The 26,771-nt window shown below is 41.1% G+C and overlaps 4 protein-coding genes across 4 annotated transcripts; 3 read left to right on the top strand and 1 right to left on the bottom strand.

Annotated features, from left to right (window-relative positions):
• LOC122618530 lies at positions 1-21,650 on the top strand. The gene is made up of 2 exons (XM_043795031.1): positions 1-2,559; positions 20,786-21,650. The coding sequence occupies exons 1-2, from the start codon at positions 2,007-2,009 to the stop codon at positions 21,502-21,504; spliced, it is 1,272 nt and encodes a 423-aa protein (XP_043650966.1). The 5' UTR covers positions 1-2,006; the 3' UTR covers positions 21,505-21,650.
• On the bottom strand, positions 10,354-14,860 carry LOC122618528 (zinc finger protein 37). The gene is made up of 2 exons (XM_043795030.1): positions 12,900-14,860; positions 10,354-12,842 (listed from the first exon to the last, which is right to left on the bottom strand). The coding sequence occupies exons 1-2, from the start codon at positions 14,523-14,525 to the stop codon at positions 11,490-11,492; spliced, it is 2,979 nt and encodes a 992-aa protein (XP_043650965.1). The 5' UTR covers positions 14,526-14,860; the 3' UTR covers positions 10,354-11,489.
• A 619-nt stretch (positions 21,651-22,269) lies between the features above and the next one.
• Positions 22,270-24,455, top strand: LOC122617799. Its single transcript, XM_043793786.1, has 5 exons — positions 22,270-22,335; positions 22,606-23,347; positions 23,434-23,678; positions 23,740-23,908; positions 23,965-24,455. Exons 1-5 carry the CDS (start codon positions 22,270-22,272, stop codon positions 24,453-24,455), a joined length of 1,713 nt encoding a protein of 570 aa, XP_043649721.1.
• Positions 24,456-24,730: 275 nt separating this feature from the next.
• On the top strand, positions 24,731-26,758 carry LOC122615492 (phosducin-like protein). The gene has a single exon (XM_043790418.1). The coding sequence runs from the start codon at positions 24,831-24,833 to the stop codon at positions 25,659-25,661; it is 831 nt and encodes a 276-aa protein (XP_043646353.1). The 5' UTR covers positions 24,731-24,830; the 3' UTR covers positions 25,662-26,758.
• Positions 26,759-26,771: the final 13 nt, after the last annotated feature.

Genomic DNA, 26,771 nt, shown 5'->3' with positions numbered 1-26,771 from the left:
TAGCGCTGTCACCGCGGCGGCAGTTAACTTCTCGCTGTTAACGTGGCTATAATTGCAAGACGCAAGAAAGCAGTTTTAATTGTTGTAAGCAAGCGCGCCTGGTCGGTTCATTGGGCTAAACAATAACAAACGGCCAAAAGTTCTCCCGCGAGTTGTTCCATCATTTGTTTTTGTTGATAAAGGTCTTAAACGGAAAACCAAAAAACGATTGCCGCCAAATACCATAGTAAACAATTATTTGAAATAAGCAGTAATATAAATAGAAGTGAAAACTAAATAATGATATAAAAAATGTGTTTATAAAAAGTAAGCTTTAATAAAAGCGTGTGCTTCCTACTTTTCAATATTGCATGTTTGCTGATTTGCTGCGTCTTCAATAGAAGTGTGACTACATTAAATTAAATTATGATGAAAAACCCGGGAAATATTAACTCAAAATGACAAAGACAATAAAAAACATAGCTACATTCACACGATTTATTTTTTAAGGAAAGAGTACATTTCCCTAACATAAATAAAATATTCTATAAAAAAAGAAACCCATTAAAGAGTGAATGACAATTTTTATCAATGAAAGCCATCGCATTGATTTGTTTTCTTTTTTGCGAGCATTTCAATTAATATCAACTTCCAATATATGTACATTTGTTATGACGTTAAATTGATTTGTTAAACATGTGCCCGAGCTCTATACATTTATATACTATTCTCGTTATCAGTTGTTGGTTTGATCTAGTATTCATAAGCTCTCCAATAATTTTGTATGCAAAGGCGTTGAGAGCTCAAAATTTTCCGCTTGATTTATTCATTAATTGCACATACTCGTATTGCGCGCCTAGACCTATAAATGCACAGATATCTGTACTGAAATTCAATAGGGCTCCACCAGTTTAATTAATGTTTATAGATGCTGGAAACAAGCGGCCTAATTGACTGTTATTGAAGCTGTTCTAAATATAGAACAGTCGTCTGCCATAAAATGAGATGGGTGTGTGCTTCAAGACTCGGAAAAGCCTCTGATTGAGGGCTAAGTTACGCCTATCTAGTTGTCAGTGGGTCGAAAATGACAAAAGCGAATAGGCATTCATGATTGAGTATGTACAAGTGGTTTTTAATGAATGACCGATTTGTTCCTAATAAAAATAAGCAAATACAAATTGTTATTAATTCCCGATCTTATAAAATATCTTTCAGTTAATCTAGTTTGTGAAATATTTTCCAGTGCTCTGAACGATATTAAACAGATTTCGAAATAAGTGTGCTTGTGTCTATAAACTTTTGGTAGGAGCTTATGAATCTGGAACCATCATAAAGTAATTTACTGTGAAAATCGACATTTTACACGTGGGTTGCCTTGGATGAGTCCATATGCACTTCACGTGTAATTGAGAATTAGCTGGGCAAATATTCAAAAGTGGCGGAGATTAAACGAAACGGAGCAGAGCTCCGGAGTAATGACAAATGTTTCCCTCATTTCCACTTGGCAAATCAATAAAACTGAACTCATACAGATAGACAGCCGAAGGATGTAGAGTATATGCATATGTTTATTGCTAAGATAAATTCCCCGCCTGCAAAACAGTAAACAGCAGAAATATATATGAAAAAAAGGAGAGCTTTAATGCCAACGATCAATATTTGTGCAACAAATCAGCAATGAGAGCGGCCTGTATCTGTGAGATACAGATACAGTTTTCAACAAAACCCGTACGAGATGCGTGAGGCGAATTAACACCGACGCGTTAACACAATTAGTTGAAAAGTGAAAAACCGCGTAAAGTAGAAGCTGAAGATTAAATAAAATAAAATCTATATGCCAATCGGGAGTGTCGACAAAAAGCGGGCCAGCGAATTTGCAACTTTACACTCGGCGCCCGTTTTCAGTCGCGCAATGAAGCTCCAGCATCGCGGCTGAGTTCAAGAAAGAAATATTCGAAAGCACATGTGCCAACCGTACTAAAACTAAGTGGCAAATAAATACTACAGAATACATCGAGTTCTGAAACATGGCTGATTTATTGAAGGCTCTAAATATTACGGGCAACCTGCTGGCAGGCCTTGAAGACACCAGCAATCTCACTGTTGCAACTGCCACAACCACAACGCTAAGTGAAGGCCTCAATGGCAATGCGACGACCTTGGACGCCGCAGCATCCACCAATAGTGGCGAAAAACTCGATCTGGGCGGCTTCGATCTGCCCGGCAACTACTCCATACTCATTAACAAACTGGAGCAGCTGGCCTTGGGCTTGGACTCGGCCCTGGGAAATTTCACCATCGATCGCCAGGAGGTCGAGATCAACTTGAGTGGCGCGGCCTCGGCCAACGAGGTTGCCGATGTGGCCGACGATCTCTTCGATGTCCTGCCAGCTGCTCGGGCACCTCCGCCGCACATAGCACACGGATCAAGGATATACACGGGCGACGATGGCCAGGACTTTGCCCACGTGGTCAGCGATATCTGGATCGGGGTCATCCTCACACTGCTCATCGTCTTTGTGATATTCTTCATTTGCGCTTGCTTCGTTTACCACAAGTTCCAGCAGTGGAAGAATTCATGTAAGTGCGACCAATAAGGTGTATATGGGGTTTAAATGTATTCGGAATCCATTGGGTGTCAAATTATTCCCTTGGGATTTAAGTAATTTTTGCAAATCTAATAGTAAGCCCTTTGAATTTCACCCATGTCAGCAGATCAATAATCAGCGCAATACTATTTCGCCATACCCCGCTTAGATTTAATCTATGGCTTCATATTTACATACCTGACAAATCAAACATAAACAATCAGCCACACAACGCGATTGCGCTATTGAAAATTCAAATTCGCGGTAATCCATAAATCAAATTGCAGAATCATTCGGGCTGAATTAAACGTCAGTGGAAACTCGTTTAGACTTGGACTTTGGCGCGAAGAGCGGCGAGAGCCAAGCAAATAAAAAACAAAAATAGAAACCGATAAAAACAAATAAACAAAAGTACCAAAAGCAAAGTCTGCGGCAGGAAAGAACTTTTCCAACACAAATGAAAAAAGCGCAGAACAAAAGCAAAACAATAAACTCTGTCCCAGCGGAGAATGATTCACCTCCAAAAAAGGGGAATTGAAATTTCAGCCAGTATTTGTTTAGCACATACCACACGCAGTCGTGTCTTGTGACTTGGAAACAGCAGCCCAGAGCCAAAGACATTTCACAGCTCTGCTGGCTAATAAACAATAAATGAGTGTGTTCCATGAGCTGCCTGTTTGCGCCTACTATTTGCCAAAATAATAATTAGAAGCCGCAGATCAGAAGCTAGAAACACTGCAAAAATTACCACGCCCCATTTATAGACAAAGATATATTAATTCAATTGCCATTCTGATATACATTTTGTACTGCATTTAGTTAGACAAATTTCAACAACTTGCAATAGTATATTTATTTAATAGAATAAAATTGCCCATAAAAATGCTATGATTTGCCTTTTTTATTTATCTATTAAAAAATCAGACAATAGCTCTTGCTCTCCTTTTAATATATATATTGTTCCATAAAAATATAAACAAAAGATATTTCTCTCAGCACCACTCTACAATAATTATATATTGTCCTGTTTCCACTCTCCAATAAATCAGAAAGCAATTAGCCCAATAAATTTCCAACTACAATGATTAAACAGTGGGTGGAGAACAGGTCCCAGACAATGTGTTTTGGGCCCTTATCTTTCGAGAACCCCATCTTCTTGGCTCTTGGATCTTGCTGCTCTGGGCCATTGTCTTTGCCGTTGGCCGCCTTCAAAAACAAACATAACGTTTCCAGTTAATTAAAGTTGCAGTCAAGTGGCCCATTTAGAGTGAGAATTTCAAGCATTTGCCGTTGTTTACATTTGCCAACATCTTGAGCCCCCAATACTCGTACTTGTGCTTCCAGCGTCTCTATTACACTGCAAATTTGTGTTAATTAATTAAAGTTCCCTTGTCCTGCACTTGGCCAACAGACTGGATGTCAATTGTTTGCTTACTGCTAAAATGACTGCTGGCTAATTTCTTTTCTCGTTTGGCTTCAATTAAGCCAGCTCTATTTGGCCCATAAGGGGCAAATGTAAGTCAAGTGCAGGAAGTCAAAGACGTCGAACATTAATGGGTAGATGGCAAATATTCGCCATTCTTCACTGATAAGGTCAAACACAAAATTCTAGTTGCCCTTGGAAATAGTATTACAGTATTCCTTGAGTAGTATTCCTTGAAAGTAGGATTCACTATTAAAAAAAGGTTTAACAAAAATCACAAATCCATTCAAAGATTTTGTTCACGTAATCCAATTTACTTTACTTATTTCTATCATCATCATTGTCAATTAATCAGGAGTCATTTTAAACGATTTTATATTCATGTTTCAGTTTAATTCGATTATAAGAACAGTACTGATTATTTAACTTAAATATACACCAACACATTTTTAGAAGAAAATACAATTTTTAAAAAATATTTTAAAAAGTGTAATTTTGTATCCATTCAAAACAAATTTCCCTCTCTTTCTGAGCTAATCATTTCCTAACACTTTTCTCCTGCGATCTATTCAACTTTTTTTTTGCATTAAATAAACTCTAAAAACCACCAAAAATGTTCGAGTTGGCAACCAAGCAAAGTCAACAGTCAGATGCTAAATACTTTTGGATAGCCACACCCCTGGTTTATTGACGATAACTTTTGTTATAATTTTTAGCCATTGCTTTTTGTGGCTAAACTTTTTGCTTAGACACGTTTAGAGGAGATCTGCTCAAACAAACGTACTTCCACTTATTTATAGACGGTAAAGTCATTTAAATTTTGCATTTCGCACAAAGTGCTTTACATATCAATGCCCTTATTCAATTTCCTTTCGGTGAAATTATTTTTTTCTGGAGAAGTAAAGAGAGTCTTTATCAAACCACGAAACGTCACTCACGGAATGCCAGACAACAGTGCGTATGAGTGACGGGTCGTGACATGGTGTTCGTTTTGGTTCACGGCTGTTTAATTTCCTTTTAATGAGTTGTTTATCTTTGTGTTGTTGCTGTTACTGCCGGCGTCATTGTTGCGGCCATCCCATTGTTATTATTTTAACTGATTTGCCTTCCAATTTACCGCTTTTGGCTGCCCGTAACACTTATTGTTTTAAGCTGACACCCTTGACTGGTTTGCTTGGTTAAAGGCTTTAAATAGTAAACATATGTTCGGTATTTGTTTGAGGCCAAAACCTTAGGGCAACAAACTTAATTCCGTGCTTTAAGGGATTTATGTTGATGGGCAGGTTAAGATATGTTAGGATCCAGCAGGTTCGCAGAATTCTAGGTTCCACAAATTTAGCAAAAATAAAAGCAACAACTAACTACTGGGTCAATTTATTCGCCATAAAGATAATTTATTAGTAGCACGGTTAGTAACCTTAATGTGAGTGCTACCAATTAGCTGAGAAGCCGAAGTACCAAATAAAGATAAGGTTTTTTAGGACCATAAAATCTTCGCGTCGAGACCCTAAAAATAAACCCCTTCAAATCAGGCCATAAAAAGTCGCTATATAAATAGAAAACCTTAATATTCCCATCGAGGGCAAACTTTTCAGTTCAACTTAACTGAACTCTTAACGCATACTCTCCCCAAAATACTTTGCGAACTGTAATGAAAACTCCTCCTACAATTTTAATCAACTTGACCACGCCGCAAATAAAACTTAGCGATTGGTTAATTAAATTAGGCTGTTCGATATTGATTGCATTTGCAAAAGTAATTAACATTTGCGGTGCTTCATCAGGTTTATTAAAGTGCAAATTGCAATGGCAACGGCGATGCATCATCATCAGGGCCAATGTCCACAGGTTCTTCAAATCGAACTTAATCAAATCCAATCGTATTAAGTCCGACTTTCTCCGCCATTCCCCCCAAAAAACAGCGATGGATTCGGTTTAAGCTGCTTTATATAATGCAGGAGGGCAAAACACTGACGTCAATACTGAATGGTTTTCACGGCAGACAACAAAGCCGTAAGCGGCTTACGGATCTATATGTAGATTCACGTTTAGGATCAAGACTTTAACGTTGTATACATATATGGCAATGGCATTTGTTGTTTGCGATTTGTGGCTAAAATTGAATCGAAGCGCAAAATTCGCATAAAAATGCTAACTGAGCGGGGAAAAATGTTGCGCAAATTAGCAGTAGTAACGAAAATGGCATCTGCATTTGTATTTGTAATGCACGTAATAAGGCTAGCACTAATCAGTATTTCCTATACTTTAGTAGACTGCTAAATACTGTGGATAGCGTACTTTAAAATCCCCTTTTTCAGGGTTCTGTTAGTTTTACAGGTATATGAACTACCCTTTTATAGTATAAAACTTAAAGGTTATCCCAGAATCACTGATCACCCATATTTCCAAAATAAAACTAAATTCCTTATAAGTCTTTAATTTTTTTGTTATTCCTAATAAATCTATTGAAACAAAATTGAGTTGGCATTCCCTTTACTATAGTAAAAATGTTAAGCTGTTTCATGAAAAATTTATAAAAATCTTTATCCTGATTTCAGTTTTGTATTTTGCACTCTCGCAAACAGACTTTTCCATCAATCAATCAGCGCCCAAACAAACACGCATACCCCAATTACCCATTAATTGCCTTAAATGAATGGCCGCAGAAAACAAAATCCCCAATCCCATGGCCTATTCCCGGTTCCATTCCATCGACCGCAGGGTTCGAACCAATCGACATGATGCTTCAGTTTATAAGCCACAAAACGTGTTGGATTTGTTTCAATGGCGCTAATTGCTTAATTGAAACTGTTTTTGCATTGGCAAGCAGCAGTGGGCTAACTGTAAAGCTATAGACATGTGTTCGGCCCTATTATTCCACCATTTCCCCTCGTAGGCGGCATAGCGAAATGTCAATTAGTATTTGGTTGCTAAAAGCCAAAAAGGAGGCAGCAGTAACGGCAACAAATATCAGCTACCAGAATTAGCGTGTACCCTCACACATGTCAAGCTGTCGTATACGTAATATACACTTTGATTAGCGTTACGTATACGCCACGTTGAGCATTCGATTCGGCGTAATTCGGCTGGGGAATCGAATCTGTGTACTCGTATGTAGGTGTGTGCACTGCATATATTTTAATTGCAAATTTCCTCCGACTGCATCATAATTGGGCAGCATATTTCAATAATTGAAGCGCGCTATATTTTTAATTAGTTAAATGCGCGTTTAATTAGCTTTATAAATTATGCACATTCAGCGGTTAGTCGCAGTCCATCTCGCTCCCCCGTCGTGTTATCCATCTCACTTGCCTGCGGGAGCTGACTTTGGGCTTTTTTACAATTATGAATATTTGTTTGTTCGACAGAGCGACAGGCCGCATTGTTGTTTCCCGCTGCTCTGATTTATTTATGCATTTGGCTATATTTTTTTCGCGTTTATTTCCATTTTTTAACGTTTTCGACTTTGTTTGTTTGTTTATGTGCCATTTCACTGTCGACGGGAAATGAACTCGAATGCATTTTTTATTTATTAACGATTGCATGATTTATGGATAAATAATTTTTAATGCATTTCATGAGCGTGAGGCTTGTCAGCAGGACTTATGATTAAAAATTGCTGCTAACGCTGGCAATATCGCTTGGTAGTCGTGTAAATCAATTGAACCAATCCAAAAAATGCGTAATCCTGGTGTCGTAAAATAAACTAGTCAATTGCATTTCGTATCGTAGAATTAATATACTATTAATTTGATTTTACGGTCCTGCGGGCTTTAATCACATCAATATTATTCTATTATATCAAATACACTTTGGGCGTCGTGCAGAAGTAAATTTATGACTCTAAATTATTAAATCCATTATTGTTCGCGTTTTCGATTGAACTAAAAATGGGAAAATAAAAATGCTATGGTGTGCCTTTCAAGGTGTTCCGATGATTAAAATGTTTATATAGTGTTTTTTTTGCTTTTGAGAATACTCGTGCGGAAGTTAATTTATTACGATAAATTGTTAAATCATAATTCGCTTGCTTTTCCTATTGAAATAAATAAATAAAATATTTATCAAAGCCATGCCTGGCTATTAAAAGTCTTTACCCTACTTTTAGTTTCTGATTTAGTATAAACTAAGGAATTTTATAAATGTAACGTCAAGCTACTTTCCACTATAATCATTCATACGCACCGTTGGCGATTTAAAATCTTTAAATGGCGCGCGTTCGCTTGAGTGTTGGAAAACTTGACAGTTCTCTCATTCGCTCTCATTTGCCGTACGCACACAAACACAAGCGTCGATGGCAATGCGGCTCACACATAAAGCAATGAGAACTGCGCAAACAAATCAACAAAGCCAGGCAACAACACAACCACTAGCGCATTTCAAGAGCGCAGAACTTAGAACATCGAGCGGGATATCAACAACAACAAAACACGTTCAGCTGCAAGTTAACGACCGCAAAAAGAATGCAATGGATGAAGAGCAGAAGAAACGCAGCAGAGAGACTTAGCAAACAAAAACAAAAGCAGAGAGAGAGTGAAATGAATGAGAGTCTACACAGCGAAAAAATAGTATACAAATTTTGCCACTTCGCTTATTCATTTCTGTAATTTTCAAAATCACTGTGCCAAATGATTTATTATTTGGTATTGTCTAAGATTATTAAATGGTTTTATTGATTTAATATAGAACCGCGGCAGCTATTACTTTAGTAAAAACGCCACAAAAAAAATTATGTACTAGTTTTTTTTTCAGTGTTGGCAGGATGTAATTGTATTGGTACCAAAAACCGCTGCCTCTGGCTCTGCCTCTGCCAACATCGGCGCAGCGTGTGGCTTTATGGGTAGTTTTAAAATTAACCACAGCGAAAAGAAAGAGCAGAAAAACCCGAAGAAGTCAAAGTCTGAGAATGAAGCAAAATTCAATTAAAAGCCAGCAACATAAAAGTGTAAAAATGCTGACGAGACGAGCCAAAAACAAAACAAAACAACAGAGGAGACGAGTGATGGAGAGAGGGGGAGAACAGAGAGGGGAGAGCAGGCTTGATCGGCACACAAACACAGACAGACACGCAAACAAACACACACACACAACGGGGCTGTACAACGGGGCGTATACTCGTTTTTTTCGGCGCTTTGCTTTCCACAATCGCCAGCCCAAATAATGTGTATACGTACAGTTTTTGCTCGCTTTTTACGCTTTCTACACCAAAAAACGGCGAGAACAAAAGTCGCCACACTTAATTTGCATATTTTCGCACACACCCACATGCACAACTCCCGTGCACATTTGTGTGTGTGTTTGCGTGTGTGCCTATGTGTTGTGTGTCACGTCGACTATCTTTTGGCTTCCCCCTACTTTTTTTGTCTTCTGGCACAATCTCCCAAACAAAGCACGCGGTACCACGCGTCGTATGCGTAATATTGCATTGAAAGCAAGCATGCAGCAAGCAAATTCTTTTTCTCTTCATATTTGGCCTCTGCTATTCGCTGATTTTAGCATTTTTTCCCCGGCTGCGCTTTTGTTTGAGAGCCAAAACTAAATAAATTGTCATTGCTGCTGCCAGATGATAAGCATATGGCCGAATCATGCAAAGCAAAAGAAATTGGCTTTTGTTTAGTCCGGAATGTCGGGCGAAATGAAAATGTCACTCACCAAAGAAGTGCAGAAGCTTATCATTTTTATATTTACTTTTTTTTCGCTTACTTGCTCCTATATATTTATTCATTTGGCATATAAATTTCAAAGTGAGATAGGGAATTTTTACAATTTTGAGATAATCACAGTCAATCGTACAATGTTGATGTAGAATCTAAAAATAGTTGAAATTATAGCTTTTATATGAAAATCATTACTTCGATTTAACTTTAAAATTTAAAATTTGGAAATGTAGAGTATATGTTTTTCAGTATTTCTGAAACCAATCCTGATATTCTGGCCCGTAAAGTTCAATGATCGCCTAGGAGATAGCTCTTCCACCTGGATCGGAGCATAAATCTCCTTCAGAGCTCCATTTGTCCCGCTTTATTTATCTCTCTCACATATCAACCCTCTGGGAGCATAAAATGAACCGTGTACAACCCCATTAGAAATGACAAACTGCCGCTCGACATTTACTCTCCGGTCGCTTGGACTCTCCGTGGTCCTTCGTCCTTCGACCACCCCAAAACGCATTCCTCTCAAGCAATAGTTAGTGCTGAAAATTTGACAAGGGCTGCAGGAACAGCAGCAGCTGCTTCTGGTTGTCCTATGCCATAAACATAAAACGTAACACTCGCACACCCCCATTCAAATAATTGCAATTTCGGGGTTGAAGTACCGGGCACAGCAACCGGCAAGTGGCATCAAATTAACAAGCGACAAATGTGAAATTATAAAGTAGCGTATATTCATCGGACTCTCTTAGATGCTACAGAATGAGAGAAGCTGCCACAAATTCAATGTACAAAAATGCGTTCAGTGTATGTAGGAAATAGGCGATGCTGACTTTTTGCATTGCATTTTCTCTACGTTTACGATTCGAGAAATTAAGTAAATATATTAAAGTAAATGCGTAAAGTATACAAAATAAATATAGTAAGCAGTGGTGCTGAGATAGTGCAGAATTCTTTCCAAGGGAAAATATATAAAAACTTTTCCCGAAGCAATTCATGTGCTTACAATATAAATATAAAATTTAAAATTATATTCATTAAATTACGTTTGTTTTGGAATTTCGAGCATAGGTTGCAGATTTTGTATAAATTGCATACTAAATGACGTGCAATTGAATTAATGTTTGCAGTGAAATTAAATGAAATTGTGAAATATTCTTCAGTTTGATCGGAATATAAATGCGGGGGGAATGGAGGGAATATGTTTGCAAATCAAATTCGAATCGTTGTGCGCACTTGTTTATAAATATCAAGTTTTGCTGATATTGAAGCTCGATAAGATTGAATTGGTCGAGCGTTTGTTTACAAATTAGTTATAAAAACCTTGATTGAGACTTCAATTCGGTGTAAATGAAATTTGAGTTGCAGCCATTGAATTTTAAAATATTTTAGTTGCTTATTGTTGCAAACATATCCCATACTAGCTTACTGACTAATTTATTGGTATTTTTTTTACATACTTTAACTTATTTTGTTCACAAAAGTTGCTCTGTCTATAGAAAAATATATATATTTATGTATAAAACTCTTTGCAGTCTCTTGCTTGATTTCTTCATATCAAATATCATTATTTCTTTTATAAAGTAGTCTTTTCTTGTTCTTGTCGGCTTTTTGTCCTTCACAACGTTGAATATTTCCTGGCTATCCGTATCCTCAAAATGAGGTCGTAAGTATATAAATAGAATATATAGAAAATACTTGATCCCTGCTGCAAGATTGCATTTTAAATCCAAAAAGTAAAATTGCGAGGTGTGCGCTACGCTAGGGAAATGTCTCCATCATTTCCAAGTACAGTGGCATCTTAAAAGTTAATGAGTAAGAAGTGTTGCTGACCCTGAACTTAAGTCTTTAAATTTCCGCCTGCTGACCCACAACAGTGAAGTAGCTGGCTATCTTGCGACTCGCCTTTGTCTTGCCATCTGCTGTCATCGAGCTGGACAAAGCGTTCTCCTTCTCCGGCGTGATCTCCTCGTCGTCCTCGGTATTGGGTGCCGGCTCCATTTGCATGGACAGAGTGACTTGGACTTGAGCATGTCCTGCTCCCGCATCTGCCGGCAAGTCCTGGCCAGCTCCATCGAGTTTGACCTGCGTTGGCTCCTCCGGTATTTCTGGCATAGCACTCAAGCTGCGCTTCAGGTCATTTAGTAGCTTCTCCTGAGCAGCAATCTTTTGCTCCAGCTTCTCGCGTCGCGGACGTCGTGTCGTTGCTTTGGCTTTGGGTTCGTTTTCCTGCTCCTTTTCTTTTGCCGTTTTTGGGTGTTTCTTATCCGCCGTGCCAGATCCAGAGACTTGCTCCTCGATGCCATGCTCACGCTCCTGGTGGCGCAACAGATTAACACGGGAGGAGTAGCCGCGCTGACAGGCATCGCAGTTGTAGGGTTTTTCACCTGTGTGTCTGCGCATGTGTACCCGCATATCAATCTTGCGGGCGAAACGCTTGTCGCAGAGTTCGCACTGTATGGGTTTATCGCCGAGATGAGTACGTCGATGAACTACCAGATTTTGGCGAGCACGGAACGCCTTACCGCACAGATCGCAGCTGTACGGTTTTTCACCCGTGTGAATCCGCACGTGGATGGACAAATCTGAGCTGCGTACAAATCCCTTGTTGCACTTGTCGCACTTGTAGCGCCGATCATTCTTGTGATGACGCATGTGCAGCGAGAGATCCTGCTTGGTGGCCAGCGGCATTGAACAGATATCGCATTTGTATGCCTTCTCAGCGCGATGACGCAATTGATGCTCCACCAGACGCATCTTTAGACGAAAAGCCCGGCCACACTGTCCACACACGTATGGTTTCTCTCCGGTATGGAGTCGCAGGTGATCCTGCATTCTTGAGAAGCGCTTGAAGGTCTTGCCACAGAAGTTACAGGTGTGAATTCCCCCGATTCCGTTGTGCTGCGATTCCTCTGATGACTCACGTTTGATCGAGGTAAAACTCTCATCGGTTGAGCTGTTGTGCGGCGATATAGTGGCTGAGGAGTCATCATCCACCTCAGCCTCTTCCTCCTCGTCATCGTCCTCCTCTTCATCTTTGATTTCGACAACGTAGTCCACATGCTGGCGGCTCTTACGCATGCGCCGCTCTGGGAGTTCTGGCTCCTCCTTGATTTCTTTGTCTCCCAGCGGAATGAGTACGGGGGTCGGAGACTTGCGCTCTTTGCGTCCGCGCTTGCGCTTGGTTGAATTGGTGGGTTCCTTCATTAAGAGGGTTTTAATAGGCAGCTTTTTAGATACATTAAAATGCGAGCTTACCTCTTCCATATGCTGCTGATCCTTTTTACTCTCGTCATATTTGTGCTGATGCTCTTTGTCCACCGATTTAGATTGTCCAGCATTCTCCGGTTTGGAACGACTTTCCTCACACTTATCCAACTGCTTCTTGGCTGCTTCTTGGCTGCTGTCATCTACTTGCACATCGTTTGTCAATGGTTTATCCTTGATGGCTTTCTCCAGCTGTATTTTCCCAGTTTCTTCTAGTGCCACAGATTCTGTCTTATCCGACAACTGGTGATCTTCCTTTAAATTTGTCTCACCTTTCGCTAGATACTCCGACTCAGTGCCAGATTTCTTTGCCGGCTGAGTACCGTCTTTCTTTGATCCCTTCGGGTTTTCTTGAACTTTTTCAGCATTATTCGACTGTGGTTTCTCCGCTGCAGCCTTTACCTCTTGCTGTTCCGTCTGATTACTTAGTTTTTTGGCCTGCAATGGCTCCAAAACTGGCTGCTGTTCCTCCACTTTGTTTAGTTTTGTCTTCTTCTCCGTCTTCTCCACATTATCCTGTTCGTCCCGCACCTTCTCTGTCTTGGTGCGCTTCCTGCCCCTTTTTTTGGGCATAGGAAGCTTTATGATCATCTTGTTGACCTTGGGACTACTGGTTTTCTTTACTCGCTCGGCTGCAATCTCCGCCACCATGGCGTTGATCATGGCAAGATCCTCCTTGTCATTGGGCGCGGTACTTAACGGAGCCTCCTTGACGTCCTGCTCGGGTGGCGGAGTTTCCGGAGCAGGAATGGGCAGCTGAAGCTGGGTATTGGCCTTGCTCAGAGCCAGAGCCCCGGGAATGGTGACCATGGCATGCGGTGGGAGATCAGTGGGTTCCTCCTTGGGCACCAGCAACTGAAAATAACCATGCTGCTGGCTGAGATGCTCCTGAAAACGTACCACATCCACAAACTGTGAGTTACAGGCGAGGCACAGTTGCAGCACGGAATCTCCTTGGACGAGCAACTGAGCACAGGGCTTAAGGCGGCCCATTTCCAAGGGATCAATGACCAAGGGAGGAGTAACCATGGTCTCTTCAGCAGAAGCCTTGGTTTTGCCCCGCTTCCTTTTCGGTTTCTCGGCATGCTCTAGCTGGAAGTGTCTGGAGAGGATTAGGTTGTCGGCGTAGTGGTGTGTGCAGCTGGTACAGCTGTAGATGAAGCGGCGTGACTTTTCATCTGCGAGAACTTGAGCGGCCACCAGGGAAGCACTGGAAGCGATGGAGGCACTGGAAGCCTGCGAACTTGTGGATACCTTGCGTTTGGGTCTTCCACGGGCCTTGCGATTGTTGTTGCTGGGTTTTTGAGTTTCCTCCAGCTGCTCTTCGTTACCGTTACTGACCTGCGCTTGCCGTTGTTGTTTTTGTTGCAGCTGCTGGCGTTCTTTCTCGGCCTTTTTTGTTGTCTTGGCTGCTTCCTCTTCTACCAAACGAATGCGCTGTGCCTCTAGTTCCGCCTCATCCTCGCTGTCGATTTGGAGTGCCACATCCGGCAGATCGTCCTCCTCCTCATCCTCCTCCTCCTCCTCTTCTTCCATATCGGACTCATCGGACTCCTCGTCGCCGTTTGTTTTCTTCATTGTTTGCATTGGATTTGCAACATTTGCCACTTTCAGCATGTCGGACGTGAAACGCTTGCTTTTCTTTTAACAAATCGGCAAAAACTGCGGCGCAGCGCTCAGAACAAATCCAAATCCACCGACGCCGCTGGAAATTTTTATTTTTCTGCTTTTGCTCTCTCTCTCTCTCTCCTCTCTGTTCGCGTTCTTACCCCGATTGCGTTCGTGTGCGAGCGTGCGAAAATTGGCGTGCTTGTGTTGGTGAGCGTGATCGCTTGCAACACTGTTTGAGCGGATCAGTGCTGCAAAGCGCCTTCCCGAAGGGCAGTGTTACAGGCCGAAGGTGCCGAAACGCGCTAAAATTCAAATAAAAAGGGCGTTAAGTGAAAAATGTTAAAGTAAAAGAGCAGCTGCCGCCACTAATGTCATTTTGATAGATATTTGACTTTTGGCGCAGAAGCGGCCAACTATTTGTGTATTCCGTTCACGCGCTCAAATGGCACGTATTTCCCATGCACTTGTTTTTGTGTTTTATTCGCCCACTTTTTGCACTACTTCGTGGCCAACAGAGAGGCCAAAACTCACGTCAGTGCAGCTGTCTTGGATTTTGTAAGCCTACTTTATTTAATTGTTTACTGAAATCTGCTTGTAAAACATTTTGTATTATTCTTAATCCATAGGACAAAAAATATTTGTTAATTAATTATAATACATTCTTAAAAATGAAAGAGTTTTTAAGCCTTTCAATCTGCTTTTATCATTTCCTTTGTGGATAGTCCAACTTTTTCCCATATAATCTTGCCAGCACTGACTCGCACACACCCAGACGGTTTAAGCCTATTGTGCTATGTTTTTTGATTTTAGTGGAGCGTACTTTGGCTACATTGTTTGCCCGCATTTTCGCTACGGCGGCAACATGTGCAAAAGTCAATTTGAAAATTGCCGCAACTGCCGCACAACGCCCAATAGGCAGGAAAAGTGGTACTTTGTGGTTTAAGGCTTGTTTTCCACGCCCAAGCCCCCACATAAACAATCGACCCCAAACATCCCACCGGGAAGTTGTTTATATTGTTTTTAATAACATTCAGCGCCTCGCACAGGCAAAGGGCACCATGTGTGGCTTGCATTTTATAAATTACACTAACTTTTTTCTTCCCTTGCCTACGCACGCCGTTTGCATTTTATGTATTAGTTGAACTTTCAGCAAGTTCAATGTACATAAATCAAATGGCCCAGCAGCAGTTACTCAAATAAAAAAGATAATTTCCACTTTGGCTTATACCGAAAAGTAATATCACATTTAAAAACATCTTTAAACTCTTATTTGTGTGTTTATTTCGTAAAATATAAAATTAAACTTTTTAGAAAAGATTCCACAATCGTGCTTTTGAATTTGATAACAAAATAATATATATATTGATTTTATAATAATTCTATTATATTTACATTATTATTGGAAATCCAATTATACTTACCGAGTCAATACTTCTGCATACTAGCATTTATTAATCGATCACTTAAAAATTCCTCGTTTATTCCGTCCCCCATATATAATATAAATATAATATATTATAAAATAAAATATATATATTGATATGGCTGGCTGCATATTGAAAATATTTAAATTTATTGGATTTTTTCTTACATGTTGAGAAAAGAATTTATTCTTCTTTGAAATGAGACCCCGGTGCTAAAGTAATACTTCGCCAATTCAAATGGAGTTTGTTAGCCAAAGCCGTAAACAGCGACTAAATTTGATGTACGATTGTATAATTTAGTTTTGGGAAATGCGACTTTCGTGACAGACCCCTAGTTTCGTCCTTTTGCAAAGGACCCTGCTGTGGGCGGAACACGGGAGATAGAGGGTAAACGGCACGGGAAATGAAATATTCGCAAACAAATAGACACACTTATTACTTTTTCGTCCTGGATGCGGCATGTTGGATGTTGGATGCTCCTGGCGCGTGTTTCGCTTACTCCTGCTGAAGACGTCTTCATGTTGTCGGTTTTGTCCTTTTTATTGTTGCTCCTGCCTTTCACTGACATGCCGCAATTTTTCTTCATTTCTGTTTCGTTTCGTGTGCAAGGACCCACCGAGGACCTTCGCCCGAGATGGATGGGTTGTCTTGCTAATAATTTAGCAGTTAGTTTTAATGCGCTACAGTTGCTGCTGATGGGACATTTGTCCGGGAAACACAAATGCCACGAACATAATGCGCCTAATTCACCGTCGAGCCTATCTGATTCGAACCATTGAATTTAGGGAATTAATCCACTTCTCATCATTTTTAGGACGGGGCATGAAAATATTTTCAAATTTTTTTACTAATGAAAGAGAGTCTGATTTGATTCAAGTTGCTCATTCGGAAGTTGTCAAATTATAAAGAATTTTAAAATCGATCAGCCTAGTAAAGCAATTGTTTTATATAGTAACAGAAAAAGTTCGTCATATTATATTATTTATTGATTATTATATTATATTATTTATTATATTATTTATTAATTTAATTATATTTATTAAAAATTAGAAACATATTTATTCAAAGCCTTTATATTACCAATATTTCCCTTAAATAGTAGGCCATTTCAAGGCCTTCAAGTTCGAACCAACCGTGTTCGGATCCTGGCCATGGGCAACATCATTTTTCTTGTGTCCGGCTCAACGAAAACAATGCAATTCTGACATGCGTTTAGTTTAGGGCCTAAAACATTCTTTCGCATTGTTTCCTATCTTCTTTCATGCCAGACCGACACGTGTTTTTCCGAGGCAAGGCCAAAATGGTATGGTATTTGCATGCTGGCTGCTACAAGAGTTTAATTAGTTAAACAAAGAACAGAGGCTGCAGCAGACAGTGCCATAAGTTAGCCGAGTAACCCCTGGCAAACCCAGTCCAGACCCTTGACATGGATCAGAGCAGCCCCAGATCCCCAAATCCTGTGGGAGGCATAGGTAGCATTTAACGCCTGGCCTTCGTGATCCGCTTCCCAGGAATTGTCTGGCGGCGCCCACAACATCAAATACAAAGTTGTCGGGGGACTAAAACCCCCTTGGGGCATGGAACTTGCTGCCCAGGTCTTGGGGCAGGCCTAACAGGTGGGGAAAACGGGGCGTCACAGTCATAATAATGTTTCAAGGCCGCTTTGGCCCCGGGCATAGACATTGGGGAGAAATTTAAACGGCAATTTGGAGCCGTGTTTACCAACCCCAAGGACATGGAGATGGAGAAGGGGCAGCTGGCAGGACGACGACGGCATCACGGCGGCAGCATCCAAAAATGTGGGCTGAACTCTTATTTTTGGCTCTCTTCTTTTTTTTGGGGGAAGGGGGTCGCCGGGGCATAAACTCCTTACGTGCCTGGCAAGCCTTCGAGTTGGCTGCTGTCTGCCTTCCATTCAGCACTCAAAAAAACATAAGAAAGAAAAAAAAATTTAATGAAATTACAGTAAATTGTCTTACAAATATCTTTTAATTTAAATGTTTCCAAATTTACTAATTAATTAATAAGTTGCTTTTGAAGTTCTAATAACTTTTATTGTTCTTTAATTCGAGAAACTTTTCAATTGAAAGTAAAAAATCTGACAAAACATTTCATAATGGTATTGGAAAAATCTTAATTCTTAAATCCATTATTTGTATGCCTGCGTCGCCTTGACTGTTTTTCTTAAATATCTGAGATTTCGTACGTGATTTTTGGCAGTGCTTGCCCCAGAGGAAAGCACTTGCCCCTTTCCATTGTCGCCCACTTTTTTCGGTCTGCTGGCAGGCATGTCGCCATCACCATCGCCATCGCCATTTCCATCGTCCTCATCCTGGGCACGTCACTTTTGGTTGCTTTAGCTGTGTGTCGTTTGTTTTCCTTTTCTGCTTTGGTGGTTTGGCGCACAAATCCACAAAAACGCACAGCACCCCCACTCCCCCACTTCCTGCGTTTCATTCGCCTCCTTGGAAGACCCCCAATACAGAAGGAGAAGGAAGCCCCAACATAAAGTGTGTTTAACTTTTTGCGTTGATATTGTGAAAATGCCCAAATATCTCTGCCTGCCTTAGGTAAGGATGCTCTGTACTTACACAAAAATGAGTATAAATGGGTGATGTTGGCAAAACATTTCATAAGACAGTAATATATAAAAATTGAAACACTAATTAACAACCAAGTTTCACATACTTACATAGATGATTAACAAATACGTCCTAGTACAGTCCAGCTAAATTCTCTATCAATTACAACAAAATATTAATATTTAAGTAATATTCTCCTTGCAGTTTTTCTCCTTCTCTGCAGTTTTCGGCATAATTTAAAGTGCATGTGCAGATTTTTCTTTCTGTGTAGCTGTAGTTTCAATCCCGATGGCAGGCGAGTTTTTGTTGTGGGCGCTTTGGCGCTTTCACGACCTTCGGCATATTGACTAGTTGGAAATTGGGGTGTCCATTTTGCTGCTGGCTTATAACTTGTGGCGGATATTTTATGCACAACGCACTTACACTTGGGGCTTTGTTTATTTTTGTTTCATTCTGGCAAGCGGCTTTCGCTTTTTTATGCGCTGCACTTCATTTTATTGTCGTGCTAAGCTGCGTTTGGGGAATTGAATGCGTATGTCCTGCGGCTCAGGATTATGGGCCCAGACAGTTCATCTAGCCAAGTAGTTGCTGGGCAGGTCAAATGGCGTCCTTTTCGGCTGGGGGATGGACAGTTTATGGCCAAGTGGGGGTTGGATACTTCAAGTAGAGTGTATGCTCCAGCAGAACTACAAGCCGCCTGCTTATATTGGCTTTTCAAAATGAAAACTTGTCTTTTATGTGTATCAAATACTTAATAAGAAAATAACATAGAAATATTTAAAATATATAGAATATTGAAATAAACTTAAAACCATCTAAAAGTTAGATAATGCAAAAAGAAAATGGAATTTTCATCGGCAATGTAAAATGTATCTATTATAACAATCGTAGACTTCTAATATAAATGTCAAATGTATTTTTTTTCTGATTGTTCTTTCCTTGAAGCTCCACCACTTGACTAAGCTTAAATTAATCCCTTTCACTTCCTTTGGCCCCTGTATTTAACTGAAACCTAAATAATGCATTTACAAGTACGGACGACTTGTCGCAAAATCAAAAGTGTATCCCCCGACATGAAACAACAGTCACGTCGCTGAGAAGACCATACGTTAAGCTCGATGTAAGCCGGCCATAATTAACTAAAGTCAATTGAAAATTACAAAAAGGCTTAAGCACGTTGAGCTGTCGTCGGAGGAAAAAGTAATGGAGTTGGGGAACTGACAGCTCCCCCAGGGTGGTCCACTGCCACATAGACGAGCTCCAGGTCGTGAGCGCCCAAGCCCACCCGAAATGAGTTTTCAGTTTCAATCCGCCCGCTTTCTTGCTACATTTTCCGGCCATCATCAATTTAATTTCGTAAGCTCACAAAGCGTTGCATAAAAAATGAATGAACGTCCATTCATGTGGGTGTGAAAATGTCGGAGAATGTCGGAAAATGTCGACCCGTAGGCTTTAAAGCCCCGCAAGTATCCAAAAAGCAGGAAAGAAAGGGTGTGAACCGAAGCGTGTGCCATTTTCAATATTTGCCAAAGCCACCCAGCATGCGGCTAATCTGGAAAATCTTGTACCACGTCACGGGGAAACGCTTGCCGCATCAACAGTTCCATGTACTCCATCACCGGGCTGCTGACTCACCTTCTCTGGGTGGAGAAGATTCCCGGGTAGATGGTTTTCCCATCCCGGGAGCCACATTTATTTCACTCCTCCTGCTGGACAATTGCAATAAATGTTTTTGTTGCCTACTTTCAAGGGTTGGGTCGCAGCTTGCAGTTGGTCGCCTCGAGGGCTTTTCACTAGCTTTTAAACGAACAAGCATGGGGTATAAAAATTTCATTTAGATCCGCAGCAACATCCCCAAAAACTGTAGGTAACATTTCCGGGGCTTGAAGGCGATTTAAGTGCCGTGGATTCCCAATTCTCGAAGGGCAGCAAATGGGAATTGATTTGATAATTCGGATTGCTCTTTTGTATTCGTTTGATTGTCAGATGGAGCGGGCTGGAATCTGGGGGAATAAAACAAAAAGGATAGAGTACAAATAAAAGGCGCAGTAAATCTAATTTTCGAAATAAATGTGTACCTAAAATACCTAAAAATGTACGTGGTACGACCTAAAATATGTACATAACTATCAGAAGAAATATATACAATTCTATATTTGTAATCCTAAAATTAAGCATTTAAGGATAATTAATGCGCTACTCAAGTCTCATTACAACTTTTAAAGGTCTCACGATTGAAATGTATTAATTTCCTTTACAGACCGTGCCAACCACAGTGATCCAACGATCGAGATCTGCCGCCGCTGTCCGCCGGACTACGAGGCGGAGTCGCTGCCCTCGTATACGATTGTGTCCGGCCTGCCCACGTACGACGATGCATTGGAGGAGTTCCGGAAGGCGGGCATCATCCTGACCCCCGCCGTGGTGCCCATCATCAAGATCTTCGAGTGCAGCGAGACCGGCAAGGAGCAGGCGGTGGGCTACAGCCTGGTGGAGACGAACATGGCGAATGCTGATGCGGCCGCGGATAATGTGTCGCTGGCCTCGACCACCTGCAATTGTGGCAACTCCTCGCCCACCTCATCGCTGCCCAGCTACAGTGCCGCCACAGCGGCTGCGATGGCAGCGGCGGCGGCTGCTCCTCCCCAGGTGATCGAACTGTCGCCGGAACATCTGGCCTCCTTGTCCCAGAAGCGCCTCTCCCTGCAGATCTCATTCAATAACTCGGTGCGCAGGCAGTCGCCGCTCAGGAATCATCTGCTGAGATCCCGGGCGGTGGGAAATACCGCAGGCGTGGGTCCTTCGGAGGCAGCCGGTCCTGCCATTCACGGGTCAGGAGCCCACGGAGTCCATGGCGGCGGAAATGCCACCATCCTGCCCGTCCTGCATCGCTCCTCCTCCACGATTTCACTGTCCAACGAACGCCAGTTGCTGGATCAACGCCTCAGGCATCTGCATCATCGTGGTTCCCTCTACTGAGAACCCATATAGAGCATTTGAACTGCCTGACTAATCCTTCCTAGAGGGTACTCCCTACGTTATTCATATCCCAAGAGATGTTAGTTTTAAGACACAGACATAATAAACATGCGTTGTTATATGATGCCTTTTGTTTCAAACTTAATAAAGTGTTTTGGGGGAAAGTGATGTTATTCTGAGAACAAATAAAAGGGCGCCCTCTAATTTGGATATTGGATAATATTTAGACATATGTTTGAGTTTTTTTTTAGTTTTGATTTTTTATTATTTATTATTCAAGTACATTTTATTTATTGATGTTTTTTAATTTATTTATTTTTAAAATTAATATATATCAAATGCAAAACCTGGAAAATAAATCTTGAATTATTCACTTATTCTAGTGTTAACTAGCAAAAACTAAAAAAGTTAAAAAAGTTCAAGAAAAATTCTAAAAGCAAATATTAAAAGCAACCCCTCCAATATTTGTATATCTTCATACCATTTTGTTTTATTATTTTAAAATATGCTGAATATAAAGTAAGTAATGTTCCGCATTTAAATAGCTGTTTTTGAAGAAATACAAAGTCATTTATGGGAGATATTTTTCGTCAATGGTTGTTTACTGGTAAACGTGAGTAGAAATCGCTTAAAATCAATAAAAGCCAGTAAATACATCGGCGCCTCAACTATGTAATTACTATGGAAACTAAACAAAAACTTTTATGGACGCCATACCCGGCTTTTGTCGTCGTCTGATACTCAAAGTCTATTTTAATAGTAGCTATGAGCGCCACAACACGTACTGGATTAATTCCCACGCCCAAGAGGCATGTCAAGTATCTTAAAAAAGTAAGAAGCCAATCATTATTTTAATGTTTTTAAATATACTTTTTGTTTTTAAAACACATTAGCCAAAAAAATACACATATGAGATTATTACCGAAAGATAACTAAAATGTTGTAAGTTTAGTAATGAGCGAAAAGTAACTGCACAACTCCTTGTGGTTTGTTTTGGATATTAAACCATTGATCTTCGAGAATAAAATTATAAAAATTTGAGTTGAAGATGTACAGACGAAATTTGAATATCCATCAATTAAAGTACTCCTGTTTTAATAGCGCAAAAATCAGCATGGAGATATATCGCGAATGCCTCTCAAGTTTGAGGCCACGCCCATGCCGCTGTCGTTGCGCCCGTTTGGAGGACTCTTTAATCCTTTCGCCAAGGGATGCTCGGTGCTGTGCAATCATCCCGCACCTTCTGGGGTTAAGGATGTGATTAACCAGCTGAAGACATCGTTGGCGATCGAGGGCAAGGGCCAGCAGCATGGAAAGCAGGATAAAATTCCTGAGGAACCGGAGCTGCAGCCCCATGAGGCGGATAATATTCCGGAGGATCTGTTCCGGCGATATGCGGAAACGGATTCGCGGCCGATGACGCCAACGCCCACGGTAACGAGTATCCATACCAGAACCAGTGCTGGGTCCTTCTATCGCCGATGCATTACACCGGAATGGGGCAAACACGAGAATATAAAGCGGAAGAAGATCATATTGGACCTTCGCAGATCCCACTCCCAGGAGACGCTCTACTGGAAGCCCAGTTCGGAGTTGACCCAAAGCGGCCTGGAGGAGGACAAGAAGCCCAAGAGTGCCGGTGCCAACGAGGACAAGAAGCCAAAGAGGCAGCCCTCCAACGAGCAGAGACCGAAGTCCTCGCTGGCCACAGCAAACCTGGCACCAGGCGAAGATGCCACCAATGATCCGGAGGCCAAGCCCAAAACCTGCATCAATGAGCACGAGCTCAGCGACGAGGATGTGCGAAGGGGCAAGAAGCGCAAGAAGTTGAAGCCAGCTCAAGGTGGGAAACCTAAAAAATCTAGTCTAAAAGATAGCAATTAAACAAAATTGTATTCCTTATTTTGCCACCTTTTTTCTAAATGGAAGCCACCACCACATTCCACCTAAGTGAGGATCCCGAGACGCAGGTGGCTGCTTTGGGTCCCGATTCACTTAATCCCAGCACCAGACCCAGTTTGATACCCAACTCACTCACCTTGTTGCCCAAGGATAAGCGAGAAACTGAGCGGGAACCGATCCTCCTGAAGGGCAGTTTCCTCACCGATGAAGCCTTTCAGGCGTTGAAAACCGATTTAGATGTGGATCTTATAGAAAACACCTTTGGAAGATATGTAAGTGATACCATTTAAAACCGTTGTATTCTTCTTAACAGTGGGAATCCATTTTCTGAAGCTCAATAGAGCTCTTAGAGAGGCCATTAAGTACATGCCACCGAAACCCAAAACGGTGCCGAAGCCCGTCGACGATAAAGTTCCACCGGAAACAACGTCCAAAATGCCGCGAAAGTTCTCCAAATCAGCGACCAGATTCGATGTACCCATGGACCTTTCCATGCTAAAAAGTCAGTATTCTTCAAATATTTTAAGGAAATTAACTCTGATAAAATTACTCCTTCAGATATGACGCCCTGGGATTATTTGAGCAAGTGCGTCTGGGTGTCGCATCAGAGAAAACAGCTGTATAAGCGAGTATTTTTAAAGTACTTGAGTAGAATCGAGGAGCCCGAAAGCGAGTTGGCCGCTATGGGGAATGATGAGCTGCCGGAATACACATACCGCGAAAGAACGCTCGTCTGGCAGAGTCTGCCACAAGCTCTCGAGGATGTCTTGGAGTTCCATGGCACCGAGGAAAACGTGCAAGGCACACTCAGAATGTTGGGCTACGATGCCCAAGGATCGGGTGACTTGGACTTCCGCGCCTGGTGCGGAATTGTGTCCTTCGCCGAAAGATTGGCGCTAGCTGATGAGTCTGGATCGGATGACTCGTGCGACGAGCTGGAAAAGGCCGACTTCAATAGCATGGAGCAGATAATGCCGGACTTTACCGTGCCCGAGAAGCTCAGGGAAATTTTCGATATAATTCGAAAGACACATAAAAATAGATACTGATTTAAGATTTTACTTTTTTCACTGTAAAGTAAAACTATTAACATAGAAAACAAAAGAAAATATTTGAAATTAATATGAATATAATTGTTCCAAAAATAGCCCCTAATAATGTGTATAAGTAATAAAAATGGATGATTACTTGAGAAAATATTTTGAATATCGCGGCCTTGGAAAGTACATACTAACAACATGTCATTAAATACTAACGTAAAAGTTCGGAGAAAATAGAGCCACACTAATAATGTTGTACTATCGAAACTGAAATATCGGAAATCCGTGCTATTTATCACTATCGACCTATCGATACAACCATTAGTTGTTAATCCAGACTAATTAAATTGTAAATTAAAAGTAAAAACTCGCTAATTACCCATCATGGCCACCTTGGAGGACAAACTACTGGGCGAGAAACTGGAGTACTACTGCAGTAGCAGCGAGGGCGAGGACAACGGCGACGAGGGCGACGAACCCAAGGGAGCATCCGGAAAATCCCGATCCTCCGGTCTGACCATCGACACAAATCCTGATGCGACTCCGGCTGGTGGATTCCGGCAGCAGAGCTCCACGAACACAGGTCCCAAAGGCGTGGTCAAGGACTGGCAGAGATTTAAGCAGCTGGAGGCGGAGCGCCGGGATGAAACCGAGCGTCAACGTCTGGCGCTGGCCAAGAAGCTCACAATTACGACGGCAACGTCGGCGGAGGACGAGGAGCGCAAGCGGCAGGAGGAACTGGACGCCGAGCTGGACGAACTGATGAGCGAGGACTTCCTACAGCAGTACCAGAAGCAGCGGATGGCCGAGATGCTGCGGCAGACGGGACACCACCAGCAGTTTGGCCAGGTGCAACAGTTGACCAGCCACGAGGAGTTTCTCGCCTGCGTCGAGCAGGAGAACAAGCACACCACCATCATCATCCACATATACGAACGACAACTGGCCGCCTGTGCCACCCTGAACAAATGCCTGGACAGTCTGGCCAGCGATTATCCGTCCATTAAGTTCGCCAAGATCTGCAGTTCCGTGGCCGGGATGAGCAGGGACTTCCGCACAAAGGGACTACCAGCCCTGCTGGTTTACAAGGCCCAAGCGGTCATCGGAAACTTTGTGCGGCTAACCGATGATCTTAGCGACGACTTCTTCGCCTCCGACGTGGAGAGTTTTCTAATTGAGCACGGCATTATAGTGGACAGAGCTCTGTACAATTGAGTTGGTAGCTAGGTTCATGAACTGACAAGTAACTTATTCGAGGCTTATCCCACGGCTGGACCTTTAAATGTATAACTATGACCCATTAAAACAGAAGTGAAGTGGATGTTTCCAACAAGGCTGAAAATATTTTTGTTTCAAAACTAGAAGTTTGCTGCGAATTAATCTTTAACAAAATAGCCCAAACATCTTAAATACAGCATATCTTGGTTAAGTTCTGTATTAAATCCCAAATACTTACTAAACATTTTAATATAATCAGAATAATTTGCAGTAACTACAGAAACTAAGACCACTTCTTGGAATCTCCGAGGTACTTGTCAGTTTAGGCCTAGGGCTTAGAATTATCCGCAAAATTTTGACCAAATATGTGTTCGTAAGATTAGCATTTAAGAGAACTTAAGCGCGCCCTCCGTTTTGATTTTGCAATTGAATTATTTATTTTTTCCATTCAGTAATTAGTTACATTATATGTATGATTCTTTTCTCTTTTTTGTTTTTTGTATACAGAAGTTCTTGAAGTGCAACTTTCACAAAATGGAAAATGTCTCTAGAATGGGGTAAATCAAAAAATCATAAAATTTAATTAAAAATATTTGAAAAATGTATTCGAAATGCATTTTGCACTTGAAAATATATGGAACAGATCCTGCTCACTAAACATAGCGTATATCTATAACCATTCTGTCATAATTTACAACACGATTTATATTTATGTAATAGTATTTAGTGGCTAATGAATGTACTTCACTCGAACTCGTACTCCGTAAGATTTATACAATTATATATTTTATAGCTTATAGCCTACACATATACAGCAATAAAAATGATGTCGATAAAATCAATTCTTCTTTGTTTTGCTAATCAACAAATTGGTGTTTCTTGGATTTCTCATTCCTATGTTCTGGGCAACATTCAGAGCTTTAAATTCTAGTTTTTACAATTTAATAGATGCGTTCCATACTACGTATGAAATGGCAAAATAAGTTGCTTTCTTTTCCATTCGTTTTATTTCCTTAGCTAACATTTAGATTAATTATGTAAATTCAATTTAAGAAACACACCGAATGTGGCCAAACACAGCGAGGAAAATGTTTCTTTCTCTAACTT

The sequence above is a fragment of the Drosophila teissieri genome, chromosome 3L, assembly GCF_016746235.2.
Source record: "Drosophila teissieri strain GT53w chromosome 3L, Prin_Dtei_1.1, whole genome shotgun sequence".
NCBI classification, from domain to species: Eukaryota; Metazoa; Arthropoda; class Insecta; order Diptera; family Drosophilidae; genus Drosophila; species Drosophila teissieri.
Note: the sequence above shows the minus strand (reverse complement) of the source record. Positions and strands in the feature narration are given on the sequence as shown.

Excerpts from the sequence above, each read along its gene's own strand:
- LOC122618530 (XM_043795031.1), top strand. The coding sequence starts at position 2,007 with ATGGCTGATTTATTGAAGGCTCTAAATATTACGGGCAACCTGCTGGCA. Across the intron at positions 2,560-20,785 it reads CCAGCAGTGGAAGAATTCAT|ACCGTGCCAACCACAGTGAT; the intron begins GTAAGTGCGACC and ends TTTCCTTTACAG.
- LOC122618528 (XM_043795030.1), bottom strand. The coding sequence starts at position 14,525 with ATGCTGAAAGTGGCAAATGTTGCAAATCCAATGCAAACAATGAAGAAA. Across the intron at positions 12,843-12,899 it reads ATCAGCAGCATATGGAAGAG|GAACCCACCAATTCAACCAA; the intron begins GTAAGCTCGCAT and ends CTCTTAATGAAG.
- LOC122617799 (XM_043793786.1), top strand. The coding sequence starts at position 22,270 with ATGAGCGCCACAACACGTACTGGATTAATTCCCACGCCCAAGAGGCAT. Across the intron at positions 22,336-22,605 it reads ATGTCAAGTATCTTAAAAAA|CGCAAAAATCAGCATGGAGA; the intron begins GTAAGAAGCCAA and ends CTGTTTTAATAG. Across the intron at positions 23,348-23,433 it reads GAAGTTGAAGCCAGCTCAAG|CCACCACCACATTCCACCTA; the intron begins GTGGGAAACCTA and ends TCTAAATGGAAG.
- LOC122615492 (XM_043790418.1), top strand. The coding sequence starts at position 24,831 with ATGGCCACCTTGGAGGACAAACTACTGGGCGAGAAACTGGAGTACTAC.